Source organism: Odocoileus virginianus, chromosome X, assembly GCF_023699985.2.
Source record: "Odocoileus virginianus isolate 20LAN1187 ecotype Illinois chromosome X, Ovbor_1.2, whole genome shotgun sequence".
NCBI lineage: Eukaryota > Metazoa > Chordata > Mammalia > Artiodactyla > Cervidae > Odocoileus > Odocoileus virginianus.
In genome coordinates, this window is record NC_069708.1 from 19,912,669 (window position 1) to 19,932,950 (window position 20,282).

Here is a 20,282-nt window from a genome sequence, read left to right on the forward strand (position 1 = left end):
TTAAAAAATACTCTACAGATCAAACAGAATATGCCTGTTAAGCCAGACTTGGCCTATGACCTGCTATTTAGTGATCTTAGACACAAATGATAAAGGACAGTAGCTAATGACTACTCACACACTCATTCCTTATAAAATCTTTGCACATCCATTGCTTTATTGGTTCCTCATGATAGATCTGAAAAATAGGTATCATTATCCCTATTTCACAGATAAAGAATCTAAGGTTTTGAGGACTACCCATAAAATTCCAAGTGTTTTATGCTTCAAAAATTATTTTTATAGTTGTCCTCTCCTCCCCTTTTGTGAACTGCTGTCCCAAATTCAGGGTGACTGGTAAATTTACACTGATCTCCTCTCCCTATTCAGTGTTTTCTCACAAATTGAATTCACCTCAGATCATCTCGATCCTTCTGGCAGTTTCCAAGGAAGTTCCCGAACTGGCAGGAGAAAACATGGTCATGAATTTCCAGCAGGAACTTTTCATTAAACTCAAAGGCACATGGAAATTGTTCCATTAATTGCCAGATACAGTCTAGGAACTGTGTGAAAATAGGGGATACTTCTTTAGAGTCCCCATCCAGGTGGCCACACCTAAGAGATACAAGTAAAGGTAAAGAAAGACAATGATTAACATCAGGGATTACACTGTTTGGAACAGGCTATAGCAAGGTTGCCTTCTGTTTCTGTGATGGAATTGGTAAGGAAATACGTAATGCCAAAATACCACTTAGAATCTCAAAGTTCATTAAGTCCAGTGGACCTCTTAGCCACCAGCAACTTTCACTATTATCCAGATTGTAAACCCTTTGGTAATCTATTCTATTTCCTTTTACATCCTCTACAATAGAACTTTCTACAATGATTGAAATGTTCCATATTTGTGCTGTCCAATATGGCAGTCACTATTAAGCACTTTAAATGTGTCTAGTATGACTAAGGAACTGAATTTTCAAGTATATTTAATTTCAATTAATTTACCAGCTACATTTAGCTCCATGTGATCAAAGATCATATCTATGTTGTTTACTGGATAGTGCCTGGTGTAAAAATGAATGAAAAAATCTCATCCCAGAACTGTTTAATGTTTTCTCTCCCATGATGCTCTTTCCCAACTCTACCATCCACTAGAAGCCCTAATCCACTGTAAACATACATGGCGTCCTTAGCTTCTACACTGAATGTTCTACCTTTTGATATAATCGAAATCTACCTCACCAAGGACACTACTTCTTGGGGCCCAAATAAAATGGAGAAAGCTCATCATTCACTCTTCATGTATCATAATCCTAAAAGAAAGCTGAAGTGGGATCAATTTTCTCCTCGTTACCACTGCATTCAACTACTCCTTTTACTCTCTTAAAAATACTTCCATTATGGGTCATGCTCATTCATTTTCCTCAGTGTTGTCTTCTACAATATTTGGGCCACTTCTCTACATTTTCTGAAGAATCTGACTCCAGTTGTAAGTACTGATCTTTGGAGTAGATGCAGATAACCTACAATAGCTTAGACTCTTTAACTAACTAATGTACTTCACTGATCTTTACATCTACTTCACATCAGGCTTGTGTATCCATGACATCCACCATGTTTCCTGATGTTAGCTAAAGGTGCTTCCTCCACTTTGAAACCTTAATCTCAATAGTCTGCTCTGGTCACCACATATTATATTTCAAAAAGCTGCTCATCTTACCTCATCCAGCCCTCATCTTTGGACCTCTCTACTTGCCAGATTCCTCCTAGCTTCCTTACCACCCTATATTCTAGATCTGCCCCCATCAACTATTCTTTCCCCATTTTCTTCAAACTTTCTGGTCTTTTTTGTCATTATTTTCCTTCAAAATCCAACCACTGAGGAACAAAGCTACGTTCTCTGCTTCCACATCCTTACTGATGAATACTGCTTGAGAAAAATTTAAAACCAGGCAAATTGAGAACTTAAGTCTCCATACTCAGCTGGAACTTACTTGCTCCCAAGTAACTTTTATTAATGGCCTTCACTGATAGCTCACCTGGTAAAGAATCCACCTGCAATGCAGAAGACCCAGGTTCAATTCCTGGGTCTGGAAGATCCCTTGGAGAAGGGAGAGGTTACCCACTCCAGTATCCTTTGGCTTCCCTGGTGGCTCAAACAGTAAAGAATCGGCTTGCAATGCAGGAGACCTGGGTACAATCCCTGGGTTGGGAAGATCCCCTGGAGGAGGACATGGCAATCCACTCCAGTATTCTTGCCTGGAGAATCCCCATGGACAGAATCATCATAAACAGAGGAGCCTGGGGGCTGCAGTCCATAGGGTCGCACAGAGTTGGACACGATCAAAGCAACTAAACAGCAGCAGCAGCAACCTTTATGTATATCCTTAATACAGTTTTCCCATTAACCCTTACAGCTCATGCAAATTTTAAGCTATCTTCTGTAACCCTGACACATTTCACATTGATGTCTACAGTATTAATGAAAAAGAGGAAGGCCATCAAGTAAAAGTATCTAACTTCTGCCTTTGACATTTACAAACTTAATTCCTTCTCCACCTGTCCTTCCATGTAGTCTCCACTGAAGAGGTGTTCTTAATTATCAGTTCAGTTCAGTTGCTCAGTCATGTCCAACTCTTTGTGACCATATAAACTGCAGCACACCAGGATTACCTGTCCATCACCAACTTGCTCAAACTCATGTCCATCGAGTGGGTGATGCCATCCAACCATCTCATCCTCTGTCCATCCCCTTCTCTTCCTGCCTTCAATATTTCCCAGCATCAGGGTCTTTTCCAGTTAGTCAGTTCACATCAGGTGGCCAAAGTACTGGAGTTTCAGCTTCACCATCAGTCCTTCCAATAAATATTCAGGACTGATTTCCTTTAGGATGGACTGGTTAGATCTCCTTGCAGTCCAAGGGACTCTCAAGAGTCTTCTCCAACACCACAGTTCAAAAGCATAAATTCTTTGGCACTCAGCTTTTTTTATAGTCCAATTCTCACATCCATACATGGCTACCGGAAAAACCATATCTTTGACTAGATGGACCTTTGTCAGCAAAGTAGTGTATCTGCTTTTTAATATGCTGTTTAGGTTGGTTATAGATTTTCTATGGAGCAAGGACTTAATTTTCTTCTTAAAGGAGCAAGCATCTTTAAATTTCTTGGGTTCAGTCACCATCTGCAGTGATTTTGGAGCCCAAGAAAATAAGGTCTCTCACTGTTTCCATTCTTTCTCCATCTATTTGCCATGAAGTGATGGGACCAGATGCCATGGTTTTAGGTTTTCACATGTTGAGTTTTAAGACAGCTTTTTCACTGTCCTCTTTCACTTTCATCAAGAGGCTCTTTAGTTCCTCTTTGCTTTCTGCTGTAAGGGTGGTTCTTGGTTATACCTCAAGCTAAATGTTTTCATTTGGAAGGAAGATTTTATCTCTCTTTTCTCCCAAGGAGTCATTCTATAAAACACCCACTATTTCTTTCAAATCTTTAATCTTCTTTAAAATTTATTTATTTTTAATTGAATAACAACTGCTTTACAGTATTGTATTCGGCTTCTGCCATACATCAATATGGATCAACCATGAGTATACATATGCCCCCTCCTTCTTGAAGCTCCCTGCCACCTACTACTCGATCCCACCACTCTACGTTGTTACAGACCCCCAATCTGAGTTCTCTGAGTCATATAGCTAATTCCCATTGGCTATCTACTTTAAATTCCTATTGGTTATCCATGGGGTCACAAAGAATCAGACATGACTGAGCCACTGAACTGATCTATTTTACATATGGTAGTATATATGTTTCCATGTTACTCCCTACTTTCATCCCACCCTCTCCTTCCCCCCACCCAATGTCCATAAGTCTGTTCTCTACGTCTGCATTTCTTTTTCTTCCTTGCAAATAGGTTCATCAGTACCATCTTTCTAGATTCCATATATATGTGATAATATATGACATTTGTTTTTTTTCTCTTTCTGACTTACTTAACTCTGTATAATAGGCTCTAGGTTCATCCACCTCATTAGAACTGACTTAAATGTGTTTTTTTTATGACTAATATTCCATTGTAAATACACACCACAGCTTCTTTATCCATTCATCTGTCAATGGACATCTAGGTTGCTCTATATCCTATCTATTGTAAATAGTGCTGCAATGAAAATCAAAACCATAATGAGGTACCATTACACACCAGTCAGAATGGCTGCTATCCAAAAGTCTACCAGCAATAAATGCTGGAGAGGGTGTGGAGAAAAGGGAACACTCTTACACTGTTGGTAGGAATGCAAAATAGCACAGCCACTATGGAGAACAGTGTGGAGATTCCTTAAAAAACTGGAAATAGAACTGCCATATGACCCAGCAATCCCACTTCTGGGCATACACACCGAGGAAAGCAGATCTGAAAGAGACACATGTACCCCAATGTTCATCTCAGCACTGTTTATAATAGCCAGGGCATGGAAGCAACCTAGATGCCCATCAGCAGACGAATGTATAAGGAAGACGTGGTACATATACACTAAAGAATATTACTCAGCCAGTAAAAAGAATTCATTTGAATCATTTCTAATGAGATGGATGAAAGTGGAGCCCATTATACAGACTGAAGTAAGCCAGAAAGATAAACACCAATACAGTATACTAACGCATATATATGGAATTTAAAAAGAAGTTAACGATAACTCTATATGCAAAACAGGAAAAGAGACACAGATGTACAGAACAGACTTTTAGACTCTGTGGGAGAAGGCGAGCATGGCATGTTCAGAGAGAACGGCATTGAAAAAAGTATACTATCAAGGGTGAAACAGATCACCAGCCCAGGCTGGATGCATGAGACAAGTGCTCAGGGCTGGTGCACTGGGAAGACCCAGAGGGATGGGATGGAGAGGGAGGTGGGAGTGGGGATCGGGATGGGGAACACATGTAGATCCATGGCTGATTCATGTCAATGTATGGGAAAAACCACTACAATAAAAAAATTGAAAAAAAAAAGAATGAGAGCAACAATAAAAAAAATAGTGCTGCAATGAATATTTGGGTACATATGACTTTTTTCAATTTTGGTTTCCTCAGGGTATATGCTTAGTAGTGGGATTGCTGGGTCATATGGTAGTTTTTTCCTAGTTTTTTAAGGAATCTCCATAATGTCTTCTATAGTGATTGTATCAAATTACTTTCCTAGCAACTTTGCAAGAGGGTTCCCTTTCCTCCACATCCTCTCCAGCATTTATTGTTTGTAGATTTTTTGATGATGGCCATTCTGACTGGTGTGAGGTGATATCTTATTGTAGTTTTGTTTTGCACAAATCTTCAATCTTATTTTTTAAAACTTTTTTTGCATGAAAGATTCTTTAAATCTATAGTGCTTTATAATTTTCACCAGTTTCAGACACATGATTTCATATAATTTCATAACCCTCTTAAAAATTTCCTACCCCTGTTTTACTCCTCTCTTTACCCCTCTTCCCTAGTTTCTTCCTAACCACTACTTTGTTCTCTATATCTGTGAGTCTGCTAGTTTTTTGTTATATTCACTAGTTTGTGAATTTTTAGATTCCACATACAAGTGATATCATACAGTATTTGTATTTCTCTGTATGACTCATTTCACTTAGCATAATGCCCTCCAAAGTCCATCCATGATGCTGCAAATGACAAAGTTTCACTCCTTTTTATGGCTGAGTAGTATTCCACTGTGTGTGTGTGTGTGTGTGTGTGTGTGTGTGTGTGTAATGTATATATATATATTATCCATTCATCTATTGATGGACACTTAGGTTGTTTCCACACCTTGGCAACTGTAAATAATGCTGCTATGAACATGGGGGTGCATTGTATGTTTCTAAATTAATGCTTTTGTTTTTTCTCAGATATATACCCAAAAAGAAACTCAAAAAGAAACACAATAAATACTAACCAAGGATATGGAGAAAAGGGAAACATCCTACTTGTTTGTGGTAATATAAAATGGTGCAACCAGAGTGAAAAATAGTACAGAGATTTCTCAAAACCTAAAAATAGATCAACCTCATCTTCTTAATGTTCTAAAATACCACCAGTTCTAGGAATTTTCCTTTGCACAGAATGGATAAGGTTCCCTTGTAGCAGTTATCATACTATGTGTGTGTGTTAAGTCGCTTCAGTTGTGTCTGACTCTTTGTGACCATATGAACTGTAGCCCACTAGGCTCCTCTGTCCATGGGATTCTCCAGGCAAGAATATTGGAGTGGTTGCCATCCTCTCCTCCAGGAGATCTTCCCAACCCAGGGACCAAAACCTTATCTTTTACATCTCCTGCACTGGCTGGCCGGTGCTTTACCACTAGCACTACCTGGGAAGCCCAAATCATACTATGCTGTCATCACTGATTTTATTTTCTATAAAAGAAGGGACAGCAAACACATCTGGTCCAATACAGTCCCCTCAAAACCTGGCATACTGCCTGGACCAAAGTTTGTTGATAAAAGAAGAACAAATAGAGGGATCCAAATAGCTAGAGAGTGGTAATCAAAGAAATTAAATGGATACACACCAATGTAGGATACTAAGACTTGAATAGCAACTTCTTTGAGGGTAAAACTCATATTTTATGTGCCTTTGTTATTAGCTCAGTGTCTCACATAGTTTACAGCATATTGTTAGGTATTTGGTAAACATCTTTTATTCTCATAACACACAAAGTCTCAGTGAGGCTGTCTGACTTATAGCAGCATTAGATCACTAAATAAATATAAGTCCTTGCATCCACCTCTTACCAAAGAACAGAAATGTGCAAATGCCTTTTTTATTATAAAAGATTAAAAGTTGCATTGCATTAGATATTACTCCCTCTACCTGAATGCTCACTGTTCTCTCTAGCAAACTCCTATTCAGTCCCTAAAATTCATCCTTAAATAGTGCCTATTCCTGGAAGCCTATCTTGTGTTCTTCAAACACAGTTAAGCTCTTTTTCTTCTGTGGCCTGTGATGTCTATTCTTCCTTGAAATATTTAATGATTGGATATAATCATTTGTTTCACTTTGAAGGCAGATATAATAGTCTAGTTACACCCGTGTCCCTAGTTCCCTAGCATTGTGTATGGAATATGTGTTTCTTGATGAAAAGAGATTCATGCCATGTTCAACTTATAATCTTCCTTCTTACACAAGAACATATCAGGGTTTTGATAAATCTCACCCTACTGAATTCTCCTTAGCCTCTACCTTTAAAATGAGGATAATTTTACCTTTGGGAGAACTTGTGGCCCATGCATATCCATTCCTTCTCTATCAGGAACTTCATTTTTATAGAAAAAGAAAACCTTGCATTAGAAAAATCATAAAATTAATTCATCATACCTATAAAGTATCAAAACACTTTGCTGAAGTGAACTTTGTACAAATTTGTGTTGAATAATCATAAAGTTAATTTCCCAAATGATAAATAAGTAATTTGGATTTCCTTTAAAGGACTATAAAGGCTGTCTTCAAATTTCAAAGCTCTCAGGAGAAATAATTCTGGATTTGTATTCACTGTCATATTTTCTTTGGCTTTTACATAATGTGTGACAGGACATATGAGTCATAACTAAATCTTGATAAACTTATTAAATTCAACCTATGAAGAAACAGGAATCCAAAGGCAGTATTTGAGTTTGTACCAAGAACAAATCTTGGTATAAAAGCATTTCAACCATTAAAAAATATAAAGCACTTTCAAAAGAAAAATGAGGATAAACTCCTACTGTAAGTTCTGTTTCATAGAAAGACAAAGTAAAAAGTTTTCGATTCAGCACCAGAAAACAATCATGTGTCTGACATCAAGATAGCTGACACTGAAGATGATGAGCCCATCAGTTTGCTTATTTAACAACCATCCAGTAAACTTTGTTAACTTTTTGAGTCTTTCCTTTACCTTGCACCAAACAGCCTATTATATCCAACTTAAGTTCTAATGGGTAAGAAACTATGTTGAGTGTGCAGTGGAAATTATGTAGACTGTAAATGCCTACTTTAGTGGAAAGAAGCTAAACTGAAAAACAGAGCTGTTTTTGTAGACCTCTTTCTTATAGAAAACAAGTTGGTTGAGAGTTTATGTTTGATCTATTCATAATCGCCCCTTGTGCAAGGTAAAATCCAATCACTGCTCTCTTACCATGAGTCCTTTGAATGTCCTGTAAAATGGATCTAGGAGGATGCTGGCCACAGAGCAGACTTGTGCTGTACGGTCCCACCCATCAGAACAATGGACTAAGACATTGGTCTTTTCTACCTTCACTGCCTGTAAAGACAAAGGCAAAAAGTAGCATAAACAACTTTTACATAGCATGCCGGGTTAATTATATACAGTTACCATCAATACAGCAGAGAACTTGGTCTTAACTGGGCTACATTAATTTCTTCTCATAATATGGGTATCCTATGTAAGGAATGACCTTGGAAAAGGAAATGGCAACCCACTCCACTATTCTCTGTCCATAGGATTGCCTGGAGAATCAGAGGAGCCTGATAGGCTATAGTCCATAAGGTTGTGAAGAGTAAGACACAACTGAGCATGCACACATGGGGAATGAAAAAGAAAATAAAGAAATGTAACAGAAGGTGAGCTTACCTAGTAGGAAAAGAAAATCAAAACCAACACATGATATGTGTAAAAAGAAAAACAAAAGAAGATCTACATTTATAAAACTTCCAAAGAAGACATGGATCAATTATTAGAGAGAGGAGTGGGCAAGAGGAAGAATTCACGCTCAAAAACAGGACAGTTCTGCATCTCAGTCCCAGACCTGACAGTAATTTCCTTCGGAATCTTTAGCCATTTAGTCTTACTAATATAAATACTTCTAACTTATGGTGGAGAAGTTTGCCTGTCTTAGGTAAGTTTCTATATAATCAGAATGATGTAAAAATATGGGCAGTTACTCAACCTGAGCAATTTCGGCAATGGGAGCTATTGAGCATTCACTTATTCATTCTAGCACTTAATTATGTATCCCTCTATGTCATGTATATGCTAAGGATTAGAGATACAAAGATGAGACTCAGTTTCTGCCTTCAATGAGCAAACTATTCAGGATTACCAAAGGTAAATAAATACAATGCAGTGGAAAAACTGATGCTATAGGGTAATGTAGCCTTTTGTAGGATCCAGGGAAGCTTGAGCCTTGAAGAAAATGTAGGATTTTCTCAGGTGAGGAAGAAGAAGGTCATTTATTCACTCATTCATTCATCTACTCACCTAGCCAATAACTACCAAGTGACTATACAAGATGCATTATAGTGTGCACTGGGGATACAAAAAAGACAAACATTTAAATGAATGACTACAAACCAATGATAACTAAAACAATGAAAGTTAACACCAGATACAACAAAGGCACATAATAACTAAAGAAGAGGAGACAACTAAAGTGGGCCTTGTCAGATGAGTAGACATTTGTCAGATAGACCAGGAGGAATGGATATTCCATGCAGGGGGCATAATCTGACAATATTTACAAAGGCAAGGAGGCATGGCATAGGTGAGGAATTATTAACTAGCTTGGTGGTTGAGGCTACACTAAAAGTGAGGAGAGACAAGTCTGGCCAGGAGGGCAAGGTTCAGACTGACAAGTGTGCACTTTATCTGGTGGCAATAGGGAGTCGCTGGAGTGTTAAAAGCAGGGAAGTGCCATGATCAGATGTACTCACTATGGTGACAATAAGGAGAATAAGAGGAATAAGTTTGAATTTAGAAAGATCAGTCAAAAAGCCACTAAAATTGTGAAAGGCAATATGCAGCTGAATAAAGGCGGTAGCAGTGGGGCTGAAAAGGATAAGAGGGATGTTAAGAATAAAATTTTTAATAGGACATATAGACAGAAGAGATGTGAGATGAAGGAGAGGGGAAAGTCAAAAATGACTCTTAAATGTGTCATTTAGTAATAACTAAGTGGATGACAATACCATTAGCCTGAACTAAACACAGAGGAAGAGACAAGTTTTAGTTAGTGTTCAGAGTAGATAAGGTTTCATTTGAGGCCATGGAGAGTCTGAGGTAGTTGGGGGATGTCCAATGGGACATTCAGTGGACAACTGTATATGTGGGTCTGGAGTCCAGGATAACGAGGAAACTGAGCCAAAGTATAGATGTGACCACAATATGAATAGAGATCATAAGTGGAAACTGCATGGCTGGTGCTGTCCACACAGAGACCACAGTGAGAAAAGGAAGACCTTAGAAAGCAGTAACTTTTATGGGGAAAGTAGAGGAAGGAAAGGGCTATTAAAGGAGTCAGCTTGTGAAAAAGCCTGAAAGGTAGAAAAATAACCAGGAAATAGTAGTTGGATTAAGGCCAGGACTACAAAAATGGTTCAAAGAGAATGGGGATAACAATGCCAAATGCAGCAGAGTGGAGAAAACAGAACAAAGGTTAAAGAGTGACCTTGAGATCAACAAGTTAGGGGTCATTAGAGAACTCAGCAAGAAGAGTACTAATGGTATGGAAGGAAACTGGATTATAGTCAACCGAAGAGTGAAGGGATGTGAGCAAGTGCAAATAAGGAAGGTCAATTACTTTCAAGAAAGCTCTAAGCAAGAGGAAAGAGAACAGTAAATAGAAAAGGATAAGAAAAATTCTTTTCTTAGGAATAAGAAAGTATTGAGTTGACTTCCCTGGTGGCCGAGTGGTTAACAATCCACCTGCCAATGCCAAGGACATGGGTTCAATCCCTGGTCTGGGAAGATTCCACATGCTGTGGGGCAACAAAGCCTGTGTTTCACAACTACTGAAGCCCTAGAGCCTGTTCTGCACAAGAGAAGTCACCACAATGAGAAGCCCATGCACTGCAAGTAGAGTAGTTCCCTTTCACTGCAACTAGAGAAAGTCCTCACAGCATCAAAGACCCAGTGTAGCCTCCCTCCCCAAAAAAACTGTTGAGCATATTTCTGAGGGATGAAGCCAGTGAAGGAAAAGGTTAAAAATGTAAGAGAGGTGGGAATGAAAATATAGGGGTAAAAGTTTCCTTGAAGAAGAAGGGGATGGAATTAAGAATATAGGTATGAGGCACCATTTCCTCTAAGATAGCAAGGAAGGAGCAAAAAATAGTTGTGTGGGAAGATGAGAGACTACCTTTATTTTTCTATAAAGATGGAGACAAGTCTGAATATGTGCTTATAGAGAGGAAAATAACAGTGTTATAGCCAGCTTGAAAGTAAAATACGTATTAGAAATATCTGCTTGGTGGAACAGGGCTGGGATCCAACCAATATTATGCACCATAAACTCAATACAAATTAACATGGCTATGGGATTTATTCCTTTGTAGCACTGTTTAGTAGTCAGGATATAAAAGCAGAGAAAGCAGAGAATGAATGAGATTAGCAGGGTAGGTAGAATGGAAGGGAAAAGAGGCAAGGTGGAATTGATGAGGTGCTATACCACTAGGTCTTGGCCTCATAGAGAAGAAAGTAGGAAAAGGTGGAAAAAAATGGAGTTAAAAGTGCAGAGGTCTTCATGGGACAGAAAAACCAGGTTAGCTGGAGTAAAAGTATGAGAACTGGGGTATAAAAGTTCAAAGAACTGTATCAGTGCTGAGTGTTTTATAGGTTTGTACATGGACATTCAAATCTCCCGGGATTGAGAGGAGAAAAGAGAGCCACTAGGAGAGGTATAGAGCAGAATAGCCAATTGAATCAGACCTAAAAGGAGGAACAAGTTTTGTAAAAAGCAAGGGGAATATTGAAACTGCCATGGACTGTGAGGTTCAGGGGTGTGGGAAAATGAGTAACCTCTGTAATAGACTGTACAAAAAAATGATATTCCTAGAAAAATAGTTAGGTTGTAAGACAAGAATTAGAGAAATTTGGAAAAAAGTTCTCAACCTTTTAAACTTCCCAGTTAACCAAACACCTCAAGTATTATCAGAGGCCTAATAGCAGCTCCACTCTTTCCTTAGGGCTTGACATGGAGTGAAAAGTCACTGGTAAACAGGAAAAGATGTTTAATTTCACCAATAATTAAAGAAGTGCAAATCAAAACAAGACATAAAATGCATTACCTATCAAATTAGCAAAGATTAAAAAGACTGATGATAACCTATGCTGGCTATGTAGAGAAAGAGGCATTGTTGGTGGGAATGGAAACTGGTGTAACCTAGTTGAAGGGCAATTAGGCCACATCTAGTAGAGTCTGAAATATTCATACTCTTCAACTGAAAATCCACTTTTAAGAATGCCGACACATAAAGAAATATGTTCAAGGCTATTTGATACAATAATGTCTGCATTTGTAAAAAATGTGAATAACTGAATTGTCCATTAACAGGGACCAATATTTTAAGCCAGAGGCTATAAATCTCATCTCCAACTGAGAAAATGGCAGAAGAGAGGTGAAAAGTAATTCTCTCCTTTCTTCACTTCTACCAAATAATAGGGGTGGGGTGAAGAGAGCATGTTCTCATGCAGGAATGTATAAACAACATTTCAAAATGAGAAAATGTACACTCCAAATTTCTTCTTTTTTAACATCACCTAATAAATGAAATTTAAATATTCACTTAATAGAATATTATATAGTCACTGAAAAAAAAATGAGGTAGTACTGATTGAACTGACCTAGAAAATATTTATATATTAAGTATATTAATATATATAATATATAAGTATATATATTATATATATATTATATAAATATATAAATATATATTAATTAGTATATATTAAGTATAAAAAGTTAGTTGCAGAAAAATATGCACAACATAATCTTACTTTTACAAAGGAGTAATAATAGTAATATATATGTAGTTATAATTCTTTACCAAGTGAGATATCAGGGAAGCCCTATATATAATTATATATGCTGAAAATCTAGACCTGCACTGTGCCATATAGTAGTCACTAGCCACAAGTGGGTATTTAAATTTAAACTAATCATAATTGAATAAAGATTTAAATTCCTTACTCTCGCTAGCCACATTTCAAGTATACAACTGCCACATGTGGCTAGTGGCTATTGTATTAGTACAGATCCAGAACATTTCCAACATCACATGAATCGGGCAGCACCCTCTCACTCAGTCATGTCTGACTCTTTATGACTCTAGGCTCCTCTGTCCATGGAATTTTCCAGGCAAGAATACTGGAGCGGGTTGCCATTTCCTGCTCCAGGGGATCTTCTCAACCCAGGGATCAAACCCAGGTCTCCTGTAATGCAGGCAGATTCTTTATCTTCTAAGCCACAAGGGAAGCCATCAACACAGAAAGTTCAAATAGTGCTGATCTAGAGGCATACATTAAACTATTAACAGTGATGCATATATTGTGGGGGCAAACTACAGGGAATATACACATTTTATGTTATATACTTCTGAATTGTTTACTTATTCTACAATGTACATGTATAACTTTTATAATGAGAAAAATAAATAAAGATAATGAGAGACAAAGAGAGAGGGAGGGACACTATAGTGTTTTTGAGAATAACAAGATTTCATGATTGCCAGGGTCTTGTGGGCAATGGGGAGTCATTGGAGGATTTTGAGTTTAAAGTGACATTATCATATTTGCTCAAGAAAGATGACTTTAGAATCAATTTGGTGGCCAAACTGGGGAGCAATTACTAGAGACAAGTAAACCAGTCAGAAAGATATAGTACTTAAGGCGGAGGCTGGAAAGAAAGGATAGATTTGAGAAACACTTGAGGATAGCTGACAGGATGAGGCAATTACCAGATGGAGGGCAACAGAGAAAATTCAAGGCTGACTTTTTCAAGCTGGGGATATATAAGTATTTATGGAGTTGGGAAACACAGGATAATTGTACAAACGCGAGCCTATCTTTGTTTCATCCATTCATTTTAATTCACAAATGGTTATGAGGTTGTACTACCTATCAAATCTATTCCTCTTCTCTATTCTCACTCTTTGGTCTCATGAAGTCAGTTTCAGAAAGGAAATACAAATGTATGGGTATAGGACATGCAAAAAAAGGAACAGTATAAAGAATGGCTAGAATAATGGGTTTGAAATGACCTAGGGGGCTCACACAGTAAGCACTAATATATCATAATGAAAAATGTAGGCAATAGGACTAGAAAATTGAAAAACATTAGGGCTAGATATTTAAGATAGTTAAATACACACACTTAAAAACCTTTTAAGGCAGAGGCTATAAATCTTATCTTCAACTGAGAAAATGGCAGAAGAGTGGTAAAAGTGATTCTCTCCTTTTCTTCACTTCTACCAAATAACTGGGGTGGGGTGAAGAGAGGAAGTTCTCGTGTAGGAATATATAAACAAAATTTCAAAATGAGAAAACGTACACTCCAAATTTCTTTTTTTTTAACATCACCTAATAAATGATACAGAAGCCAGGGTTCTGAAGATCAGAAAGTAAGTGACTCAGCATAAATGAGTGATGAAGTCTACTTAGACTGCATTCAGAGGCAGACCTATACAAAGACATCAGAAAGCTCAGCTTTATACTCAGAGCTCTGAAAACCCATAGAACCAAACTGCATTTATTTTATACCCAGTCTTACTTCCACTTGGTACCTTAGAATCAACACAAAGATACATCAGAGTATTTGAGTTGGAAGGACCATGAGATATTATTTAAGAGTTTTTTAACCAGAGATCTGAGGTCTGTATACTCTCTGAAATTAAGGTCTGTTTTCTGTATGCATAGCCATATGTACATTTTTTCCAGGGGAGAGGGTCAATCACATTGTCAAAGAGTTCAGTACCCACCCCCCAAAAAAGTTATGTCATTATACTCTAGTCTAACCATCTTGCTTTACAGAGGATGATATTTAGAGAAGGAAAGAGACTTGCCAAGGGCACACAGTAAATTAGTGGCAGACCTCAATCTAAAAACCAGGTGTCTTTTTCTTATATTCTTTCCATGATAAACTGCTACTTTAAGAGATCCCATAATTATGTCAGTGCAAGTTCTTTAAAGTCCTGATTATTACCTTTGCAATGAAAATTCCAGCATCCATAATAGCTTTAATGTGTCTCAACCACCCTGAGCTCTCCAGGCCGCTAAGAAATTCACTCATTGTTGGAGTTTTCAATTCACAAACTAAGGTAGAAAAGGAAGCAGAGATTGAAATTCACAATTACCTCAGTTTATTCAACAAGAAAGGGGACAAAGTGGATCCCCATTTCGTAAATGAGGAAGCTGAGGCACAGAAAGGTTAAATAATTAGTTGGAAATCACACAGTGAATCAGGGACAGTACTAGGACTAGAGTCTACCATTTCTCCTAGTTTGGTTTTCTGCTTTCTCAAATCCATAGAATCCACCCCCAAGACCACAGAAATCTCTAAAGAAGAGAGACAGAAGACTGAGTTATTATCCACAGAAAAATACTCATATCTCCTGCTATTAGAAAACACATTTGATCCCCATTCTAACTCCTCCTACTCATCCTAACTCTGTAGCCCATAACATCTGTCTCTACTTCCACATCACCATCTACTCCTTTACAGTTCTGTGCTGTCTCAACAGTTGAAAAAAATTATTTTAATTTTCATGCATTTTACACTGGTTATCCAACAGAGGGCAATCTTTTGCCTCAAAAAAAATCTGCAAAAGGTTCTCTTCTACTATACAATATTCTGGGACAAAAAAGAAAGGAGGAAGAGACCTAAGGAAGAGGAATCCTAATACCCTAAAAGGGCTGCAGACTGAGGAGACAGGATCTGATAAGGGTCATGAGAAGGAGAGGTCCTGGCAGACAGTATAAGTAAAAATTGAGGAAAGGAAGAACAGGGACTTCACTTAAGGAGGGCAGGTTTTCCCTAATGTGTGCCTGAGATGACATATCACATCATGAATTCCTGGATAGTGGCTTTGGGAGAAATGTTCTAGACTTAAGAGTCCTCTGAGGCCCTGATCTCACCTAGCCCCCATTCTGACCCCAATTATTTTGCAGCTATACAGATGACCCATTGCTTGATAGCAGCTTTATTCCTTTGAAGTCTAAATTCACCCCCTTTATCAGCACAGTGATGAAACTAGACTGACTCTTTATAGCAGATTAAATGAGGAACATGAAATAAATCCCAAATTCACTTATATTTGTGTTGATCTACCCACCTCTACATAGCAGTCTCTATAATTTTATACAGATACATTATTTCCATAGCAACTAAACCCAGATGGACTCCACAGAGTTATGAAACTAAATATTGTAGTTCCTTTGTCAGACCAACACTGCTATAATTCAATACTATTTATGCAAACTGGATTCATAATAGAGTCAAAAATCTTATCACCTATTGATTCGGCTCTCCTGGTTGCTTTTATATTTCACCCCAAAATCAGACATACTTTTTGCTTACATAATTATGTGATCTGTTTAGACTCTGGCCTAGCCCAGGTGAAATCCTTGTACCTTCCAAGAGTTTCTGCAGGCTGTTCCGCATGACATGGATGTTCTCAATGCTCATGAACCTGAAGCGAATATTGGCATAGTTGTCTTCATTTTCATACCCCTTCCCAGCTGCTCGGTTAGCCAAGGCATTTAACTGCAATATTGAGAACATAAAAGAACAGATAGAGCAGATGATGAAAGAACATGGTTTGTCAATCTCAATGCTTCATTCTAAACAGTTTTAAATCTTATCCATTTAAAAAGAAGTCAGATCAGATACAGCACATTCTGGTATGAAGAGAATTTCATTGGCATTTAGATAAGGTATTTTAAGTAACAGAATAGTACAGGGAAAGATAAGGTATTTTTAGTATTTTTATTTTATTTAGTATTTTTATTTCTTATTTATTTTATTTATTTATTTTAATTTATTTTAACACTGTGAGTGCTCCCCACACACGCCAGTGATATTTGTCTGCAGCGCCCCTCCCTCCCTGCAGCACAACTGAACAAGCGAACCTAAACAAGAGACCACCTCTGCCCACTGTGTCAGGGAGGAAATCAGACACTGAAGAGACCTGCAAACAGAAGCCAAATAAACAAAGGGAACCGCTTCAGAAGTGACTGGTGCAACAGATTAAAATCCCTGTAGTTAACACTGGACTACACTGGAAGGGGCCTATAGATATCGAGAAGTGTAAGCTGGAACGAGGAGCTATCGGAAACTGAACCAAACCCACACTGACCACAACAGCTCCAGAGAAATTCCTAGATATATTTTTCCTTAAATTTTTTTTTCTTTTCTTTTTTCTCTTTTATTTTCCTTTAAAATTCCCTATTACTCCTCCATTACTCTTTAACTTTCATTTTCATGTATTTTTACTATTTTTTTAACTAAGGAAATTTTTTTCTTTTTTTCTTTTTTTTCTCTTATTTGCTTTTAAAGTCCTCTATTACTCCTTAATTTTCATTTTCATTTCACTATAACCTCAGGAAAAAAAAAAAAGAAGAGGCCCTATTTTTAAATCAAACTTCATATATATTTCTAAAATTTTTTTGCTTTTGTTTTTAATATTGTATTTTTAAGAGTCTAACCTCTACTCTAGATTTTTAATCTTTGTTTTTCAGGATTTGATATCAATTTTGGGCATTTAAGAATCCAATATTCAGTACCCATTTTTATTCAGGAGTGTGTTGATTACTCTCTCCCACTTTTGACTCTCCATTTTCTCCCTCAGATCACCTCTATTTCCTCCCTCCCCCTTCTCTTTCCAATCCAATTCTGTGAATCTCTGTGGGTGTCTGGGCTACGGAGAACACTTTGGGAACAGACAACTGTGTAGATCTGTCTCTCTCCTCTTGAGTCCCCCTTTTTCTCCTCCTGCTCATCTCTATCTCCCTCTTCCCTCTCCTCTTCTTCATGTAAATCTGTGAACCTCTCTGGGTGTCCCTCACGGTGGAGAATCTTTTCACCATTAACCTACAAGTTTTATTATCAGTGCTGTATAGTTGGAGAAGTCTTGAGACTACTGGAAGAATAAGACTGAAATCCAGAGGCAGGAGAATTAAGCCCAAAACCTGAGAACACCAGAAAACTCCTGACTACAGGGAACATTAAGTGATAAGAGACCATCCAAAAGCCTCCATACCTACACTGACACCAACCACCACCCAAGAGCCAATAAGTTCCAGAGCAAGACATACCATGCAAATTCTCCAGCAACGCAGGAACATAGCCCTGAGCGTCAACATACAGGCTGCCCAAAGTCACACCTAACACATAGACCCATCTCAAAACTCACTACTGGACACTCCATTGCACTCCAGAGAGAAGAAATCCAGTTCCACGCACCAGAACACCGACACAAGCTTCCCTAACCAGGAAACCTTGACAAGCCAATCGTCCTACCCCACCCACTGGGTGAAACCTCCACAATAAAGAGGAACCACAGACCACCAGAATACAGAAAGCCCACTCCAGACACAGCAATCTAAACAAGATGAAAAGGCAGAGAAATACCCAACAGATAAAGGAACATGAAAAATGCCCACCAAGTATTTATTTTTTTTAATTTATTTTATTTAGTATTTTTATTTTATTATTAAAACCCAGCCTAAGAGATTGATTGAAGGATACGGCAGCTTATGAGGATGTCTGATCTGAAGAACTAAAATAATAATTTTGAGTTTCCTATCACAAACAACATTCTAAGTAGAATATGTTAACTTGTAGATTTTTTTCCTGCATGTGTTAATGTGAATAGTTTGTGTTTTTGAGGTTTCAATGGCATTGAATGTTTTCTCACCAGAAAGGGCTTTATATTGAGAAAAAAAATCTTTATAATTGAGAAGTTCAAAAGTATTTATAACTGAGAAGCTCTAGAAAGAAGTCTAAGAACTTCAGGGCCAATTAATTATAAAGAACTACTGTAGAAAAATTTCTAAAATATGACTTCATGAGATACATGACTTTCACTCATTGATAAAATTGAAATGGAGCTACCAAGGGCCATTTTAACACTATATTCAGCTGTTATAATCAGAATACTTGTAGGTCATATGAAGAATGTTGGGTGGGGTAGTGCGTAAATGAAACTCGCAGAGAGGAGACATTAATTGAAAAACTAGAAAGAAGCCAAAATACCTTCTATGATGATGACCATCTTACTAATGTTGTCTGGGCCTATTTTCTAATCTCCCATTACTGTGCATTCAGAAGGTAGGAGGAGCATGTATATGGATAGGGTGTAGTTTCTGTAGTAATAAAAACTTTAAGAATACCGTTGAAACCTCAAAAACACAAACTATTCACATTAACACATGCAGGAAAAAATTCTACAAGTTAACATGTTCTACTTAGAATGCAAGATATTCGTTAAATGGAAAAACGATGGTAATTCTGATTTCTTATCACACAATGTCACTGAGCTTTCATTAAATTAATGACAAACATCAAAGGGACACCTCAGGAGGTGTAAGCAACAACCACCTAGTAACAAGAAAGTTTATTAAGATTGATGGATGCATTCACAAATTAAACAATAATTATAGTAGTCCCTACCCCAGTTTGGGCAGCAGCAAAAAGGCCAGTCACTACAGATAGCGAGCTACATCATACCACTACGCACTCTCTGGAAATAGGTCTGGCATATCTGAGTAACTGCTACGTATTAGCAGACTAATGTTCAAGTAGGAAAGAATATATAATATTTGCTGAACCCCTAGTATGTGTATACTAGATACTGTGCTAGATCCTTCACATATATTATCTCATTTAATCCTCAACAAAAGCCACTAAAGATAGGTACTTTTATTATCCCCATAAGAAGATGAGTTCAGAGAGGCGAACCACTTTCAACCAGAATCATATGGATAAAAGCTGAAGGCAAGGTCTGAACCCAGATTTGATCCACTCATAAGGATGGAATTTTGTCACCACAATACTGTTTCTAATAAAAGTATAGATCTAGCCGTCCAGAAGAGGAGTGTTGCTAGATATTCGTATGTCCTCTGAGAGAGGAAAAATGGACCTATTAAAAAGGACTTTTGAGGAACTCCCCTGGTGTTCCAGTGGCTAAGACTCCATGCTGCCAAAGCAGGGGGCCCAGATTCAATCCCAGATCAAGGAACTAGATTCCACATGCCACAACTAATCATTTGCATGCCACAACTAAAGATTCCTGGAGAAGGAAATGGCAACCCACTCCAGTATTCTTGCCTGGAAAATCCTATGGACTGAGGAGCCTGACAGGCTACAGTCCAGGGGCTCAGAAAGAGTCGGACACGACTGAGTGCGCACGCGCTCACACACACACACACACACACACACACACACACACACACACACACACAAAGGATTCCACATATATCAACAAAGGTCAAAGGTCCCACATGCCGCAACTAAGACTTGGTACAACAAAATAAATAAATAAAATACACTTAAAAAAAGAGTGACT

General features: G+C 37.8%; 1 protein-coding gene across 2 annotated transcripts in view; it reads right to left on the reverse strand.

Moving 5' to 3' along the window:
• The window catches only part of MTMR8 (myotubularin related protein 8), a 248,952-nt gene that overhangs the window by 127,574 nt on the left and 101,096 nt on the right, over positions 1–20,282 (reverse strand). Inside the window, exons 7-11 of one of the 2 annotated variants that reach the window (XM_070461836.1) lie at positions 16,348–16,480; positions 14,921–15,030; positions 8,125–8,250; positions 7,217–7,266; positions 394–594 (exon numbers count right to left, since the gene is read on the reverse strand). In XM_070461836.1, the coding sequence (XP_070317937.1) occupies positions 394–594; positions 7,217–7,266; positions 8,125–8,250; positions 14,921–15,030; positions 16,348–16,480 (620 nt within the window). The remainder of the gene's footprint in view (positions 1–393; positions 595–7,216; positions 7,267–8,124; positions 8,251–14,920; positions 15,031–16,347; positions 16,481–20,282) is intronic. The other variant, XM_070461838.1, reaches the window with a different exon arrangement.